Source organism: Lipotes vexillifer, unplaced genomic scaffold (genome assembly GCF_000442215.2).
Source record: "Lipotes vexillifer unplaced genomic scaffold, Lipotes_vexillifer_v1.1 scaffold613, whole genome shotgun sequence".
Classification (NCBI taxonomy): Eukaryota; Metazoa; Chordata; class Mammalia; order Artiodactyla; family Lipotidae; genus Lipotes; species Lipotes vexillifer.
This window is the reverse complement of record NW_006792345.1, coordinates 730,595-736,693: the sequence shown is the minus strand read 5'-3', so window position 1 is coordinate 736,693 and position 6,099 is coordinate 730,595. Positions and strand designations below refer to the sequence as shown.

The 6,099-nt window shown below is 37.1% G+C and overlaps 1 protein-coding gene across 5 annotated transcripts in view; it reads left to right on the top strand.

Annotated features, from left to right (window-relative positions):
- The window catches only part of MAPK9 (mitogen-activated protein kinase 9), a 39,161-nt gene extending 37,095 nt beyond the window's left edge, over positions 1 to 2,066 (top strand). Inside the window, exon 11 of one of the 5 annotated variants that reach the window (XM_007465509.1) lies at positions 1,318 to 2,066. In XM_007465509.1, the coding sequence (XP_007465571.1) occupies positions 1,318 to 1,460 (143 nt within the window). In that variant the 3' untranslated portion in view covers positions 1,461 to 2,066. Of the gene's footprint in view, positions 1 to 1,312 lie in introns of all 5 variants that reach the window. The other 4 variants (XM_007465510.1, XM_007465512.1, XM_007465511.1 and 1 more) reach the window with 4 other exon arrangements.
- Positions 2,067 to 6,099: the final 4,033 nt, after the last annotated feature.

Sequence of the window (6,099 nt, the reverse complement as noted above, 5' to 3'; positions counted from 1 at the left end):
TTCATTTTTTATAAGTGGCAACAGTGTGTTAAGTGCCAGCTTGACCAGCATTGGATTTGAAAACTCCTTATGTGAAATAGTCTTCTCCTTTTTGGTTTGTCCTGGTGGTGGCAGCTAACATTTTACTGTTGTGCCAGGCAGCGAACCAACTATATTATGAACATTCTTGTTTCATCCTTGTAACAGCTGCTGTCAGTTTTGTTAATAGATAAGGAAATTGAATTTAAAGCCTTTTCAATGTGCATGACCCTCTTTGTACTGCCCCCAACCAGTTAAAAACGGAAATTAATGTGAATCTAGATAAAATGGAATTGGGTTTTCTTTTGAGAAAATTGTTCATATAATTCTCTCATCTTTCTACGTGTTCTACTTAGTGGTAGAAGTCTGACTAACAATTAAGTAATTGTATGAGTATTAAAGACGTAGTATATATGGTGTCCTGTAGGGTTCTACTTAAACAAAACTCTTTAGTTATATTTATTTTCTCATTCCACTCCCACTGGAAAGTGCATGCACACACACACGTAAGTACATGTTGGACTGCTTCTTATTCTTGAATTTTATATTCAGCACGACAAATGTGTCAAGTGTCTAGAGATTATGTAACTTCAATACGAATTTAGGTGCTCGTTGTTAACTCAGCACAAATTTAAGACTTACCTCTGAGAACCTGGATGTTTTGTTTTTTGTTCAAACCAGACTAAAATATAGATAGTAGGAAATAGGATAGTTTCATTTGCCTTAACATGTCAGCTTTGGGGATTTAGAAAGCAAAAATAAAATGAACAAGAGTCCACTAATTTTTTTTTCCTCTTTCAATTTGCATGTAATCCTTCTTTTAGAAGGTATTTTTATTGCAAAAGAATTTTTCAAAGGTTGATGCTTTTTTCCTTGGACTAAGTGTTTATGATTATAATTGAAATATCTGATGACACTTGAATCCTACTTGGTCTTAAGCCTTTTGTGATACTGATAGTTTTAGGATAAATTCAGCAATTTTCTTTTAATATCTTTTTAAAACCAGCAGGTATTTTTAAAGTAGTTAATAACATGATTATACATGAGTACATATATGATGTTTAGCCACTGGGAAGAAAGAGAATATTGCAGGGAAAGATGGAGGAATAATTGGGATTTTGAGCCTAAAGAAAGACTCCAGGAAAAGTTCAAAATGTATAGTCAACTAACTTCTTGTTTATACTAATAGTATAGGAAACTACAAAAGGACAGAGCTGAGAAATGACCTGAAGTCTCGTTGCCTGGATTTGCAGCAATGTCGTGCCTCAGATTTTATTATATTTGGTTTTCTTAGCACAGATGCAGCAGTAAGTAGCAACGCCACTCCTTCTCAGTCGTCATCTATCAATGACATTTCATCCATGTCCACTGAGCAGACGCTGGCCTCAGACACAGACAGCAGTCTGGATGCCTCAACAGGACCCCTTGAAGGTTGTCGATGATAAGTTAGAAATAGCAAGCTTGTCATCAGTGAAGGAACTCTCGCTTCCATGGGCCTGAAATACTTGGGAGTTGATGGAACCAAATAGAAAAACTCCATGTTCTGCATGTAAGAAACACGATGCCTTGCCCCTACTCAGTCGTACTAGGCTTGCCTTGCTTAGATTATAAAATGAAGCAGATTATGTCTAAAGAAAAAAAGTGCAAACTACACTTTTGGAGATTTTGTTCAAGGTCATTTCAGGTGAGCAATTAGAATAGATGAATTTTTTCTTAAGTTGTACAGTAATAGTGACAGTTTCTCATCCTCAGTAACCGTTGGGACTTATATGCATGTGACCACAAATGCTTGCTCAGACTTGCCCTCTAGCACTTTGGAAATCAGTATTTATAAAGCCAAATAATCTTCAAGGTAGTGCTGCTTCTAGAATTGTCTCTTAATCCTCTTAAGTAATTTGGTGTCTGTCCAGAAAAATAGATTTATGTGTATTAATTGGCCACCATCATATTATCATATCTTACCGTCTTTTAGGGTATGAGTTATTTTCTTTCGTATTTCAGAAGGAATATAATTAAATCTATATAATAAATTTAAAATATAACTTTTCTTAAATTTGTCATGTTTGGGGCTGAGAATTACCACTGCTAAGACCAGGACACTTAGTTTTCTCTAAATTGTCTTAGTCTGGGTGACTGTACATTCAGCTTTACTGCATGATAAAATTTTAAGTTTTGTTTTGTGCTGCTTAAAACATATATACCTTTAAAATCCTATCTTCCCTATCTCTTTTTTCTTGGTCTTCTGGACATTAATTTAAAATGCTACCTAGAACTTCACCTTCTTTATTAGCCACCTAATACCTATGTCAATAATATGATGGCAAATAGATTCTTGAACCCATCACCTGCTGTTAGAGTAGAATTTTATGAAGTGATCACTAAAGATGATTGCAGTCACTTACTAAGTGCTTGCTTTGCTTGAGCCTGGACTGGGTCCTTTCTTACCTTCTGTCATTCAAGGTGAGATACGTGATTTCACAAGGCAGAGTTTCCCTCTTCCAACACAGCATTCTTACTCGACTTTCTTTCTTCTCTGAAAGAAACCACATAAATCCCCCTTTGGTCTGTTTTAGGAAGCAGACTGATTCAGAATGCCTGTTTATGATTTGTTTTCCACTTTGTGGAGGCATTTCCTTTTCCTAAGGGAAATCCATGAATGTTCTGGAAAAACTTCTGAGGGATATGGAGGAAATATCCTAAAGGGTAATAATTAACTATTGAACATTTTCTGATTTTAAACTGCTCACCTGAAATTGATACTTTCAGACTGATATGGAAATCATTCAAAGTTCAGTAAAATACTGAGTATTGAAGTGTCATTGCAGAAATGGAGTTAACGATGGTCACATATGGCTACCTGTGCTCATAATGCTTTTCCCTTGAGCTTATTCTGTTACAAATTCATATCTTGTGTTTAGTTATTTTGGAAGCTATTGAATCAACATTGTTCACATTCTGTAGAATGTGTTCTGAGGAGGAACTTTGATAAGAAAGTTTATTATAAATATTATCTAAAATATATGATTATCTCTACACCAGTTGTATCTTATTGGTCTTATCACTGGAAACTGGAACCCTTGATGAACAAAATTAATATTGAAGTAATAAATAGTTTTATATTGTGAGGTTTAGACACATTCAACTATAAGATGGAAATACTAACTTGAATTGAAGCAGAAACACCTATTACATGGCTTAGGATTATTTTGGTTTTGGAGGCTTGATGGTATTGTGAAGCAAGTTATCACTATACATATATACACATCTTAAAATGGCCTCCTCTCTAATACACATTCTTTAAAAAGACTTTACTAAATCTATCTTTAAAGAGAAAAACAAAGGTGAGAGTTTTAAAAATACATTATCTGTCCTAGGCTTATGTATACGCAGCACAGGGATGCTGAGGGCGCATCAAGGTTTCGCTGGGTGATTGTACATTCAGCCAGGCGCCATTTGTAAGTGGAGCTAGGTGCCGCACAGATTGGCTTTCTGCTTACTCATTCCTCTGTGTGTTCACGGATGGAGTCCGTGATGGTGTGGACGGGTTTCCTGCCAAGACCACCTTCCATCAGAGATCAGTGAGTGCACCTAGGACAGGCCACAGGGCTGCAGACAGCCCAGCTCCATAGAAATACCTCACCCCACTTCAGGGTCCTCCCTCCTGAGCCGAGATGTGCCAGGGCCCTGGTGCAGTGCAGATGGTTTCAAACTGTTCTCCATAGATAAATGCTGATGTTGGATAAAGAACTGAAAAATTTGCTCAATTTTTCATCTTTTCTATTTTATTTTTGTAATTTATATTGTACACAACCCTGAAGTAACTATTTTGGACACATATTTTTATAAACCAGGTAATTTATTATTAGCCTGGAATTTGGACTAGGTTCGTTTTGTTTGTTGACTTAGTTTTTTGTTAAAAAGGAAATGACTGCCTCCCCTATGTCAGGTCTTGATTTCAAGTACAGGTTCCAGAGAGCAGACAGAGTCTGTCAGAGTAGGAGAGCATTCTCGAAACACATCCTGCTCAGTGTTGATCAGCTTTGGAAACAGGAGATTGAAACAGGGCTCTGTGTTTATATCTGCACCATGGAACTCAGAGCCGCAGTGCTGAAAGGAGAAAACCCTTGGCAGGGCCCCTTACTGACACCCAGAGTCCATAGTTGAAACACTGAATGGGATACTGGTTTAATCCAGATTTGATGCTGTGTAAGTCATGGTAATGATGTATGATGAATTCGTCTGGTTGATTTCTAATGTAACTCCTCTGGTGTTTCACACTGGTAGTAAACACAGGTGTGACCTTTCAGATTGCATATCTCAAAAGTAACATTGCCTAATGTTTTATAATAAAATATATTATGTGTGTTTTGATTGGTGAAAATAATACAAATACATTTTAAAAGAGAAGTGTATAGCACGTCCAATTTTTGTAGTGTGCTTTTAAGTGACAGTTGACTGTGTATTTCTACATCACCATCTCTGATTACAGATTTAACATGAACACAGGTAGATATTGGAGTGTCGTCATTTCAATCAATATTAGCAAATGTTTTTAAATTGAAAAGCAAAACATTTTTGTTAGATCTCTTACTGAAAATATTCTGCAGATTCCTGAATCTGAGTTTTCAAAAACATGCAGTGCAAAATCGAGTACTCGGAGTAATTGTTTTCTCACAAGGTGTGGCCAGAAGAATCCACCAATCCGCCAGTCTTTCCTTGTATTACTTCAAATCCTTAATGGTGCTTGTGTGCTTATGGGTTTTTTTTTTTTTTTACATCTTTATTGGAGTATAATTGCTTTACAATGGTGTGTTAGTTTCTGCTTTATAACAAAGTGAATCAGTTATACATATGTTCCCATATCTCTTCCCTCTTGGGTCTCCCTCCCTCCCACCCTATCCCACCCCTCCAGGTGGTCACAAAGCACCGAGCTGATCTCCCTGTGCCATGCGGCTGCTTCCCACTAGCTACCTATTTTACATTTGGTAGTGTATATATGTCCATTCCACTCTCTCGCTTTGTCACAACTTACCCTTCCCCCTCCCCATATCCTCAAGTCCATTCTCTAGTAGGTCTGTGTCTTTATTCCTGCCTTACCCCTAGGTTCTTCATGACATTTTTTTCCTTAAATTCCGTATATATGTGTTAGCATACGGTATTTGTCTTTCTCTTTCTGACTTACTTCACTCTGTATGACAGACTCTAGGTCCATCCACCTCATTACAAATAGCTCAATTTCGTTTCTTTTTATGGCTGAGTAATATTCCATTGTATATATGTGCCACATCTTCTTTATCCATTCATCCGACGGCGGGCACTTAGGTTGTTTCCATCTCCGGGCTATTGTAAATAGAGCTGCAATGAACATTTTGGTACATGACTCTTTCTGAATTCTGGTTTCCTCAGGGTATATACCTAGTAGTGGGATTGCTGGGTCATATGGTAGTTCTATTTGTAGTTTTTTAAGGAACCTTCATACTGTTCTCCATAGTGGCTGTACCAATTCACATTCCCGCCAGCAGTGCAAGAGTGTTCCCTTTTCTCCACACCCTCTCCAGCATTGTGCTTGTGGTTTTGTGCATGGATGAGCCTCTTTCATTTTGCTTCTGGTTTTGAGGCACTTTAGGATGTTTACTACTTAAAACCATAGGAATAAAAGGGCCCACAATGGCTCACTCTCTTCACTGCTTAAAAGGACTAGAATCATTCCAGATGGATGAGTATCAATCTTAATTTTAAAGGTTTCTAGAAAAGGAAAACATTTCTCTTGAAAATGATCTGGGTTCCATTTCTCTATCTTACCCCCTTCCTACTTTCAGAGTAGATAGTACTAAAATACTTTTAATTTATTGACTTAAACGGTACATGTAGGTGGGTGGGATTTTTTTTTGGTGGGAGGAGGGGTAGTATTTCAGAATAACTTAGTATATACTTTCCTGAAGATTCTGTGGCTACTTGTGTAAATTTAAGTGCAAGCTTACCTTTGACAATAAGGCGGTTATTTGATATTTTTGGTCTTTAATCAGGAAAGGTGGTAATAAAATCCATAATAACAGTGACAGATTGGCCAGTGACGTCTCT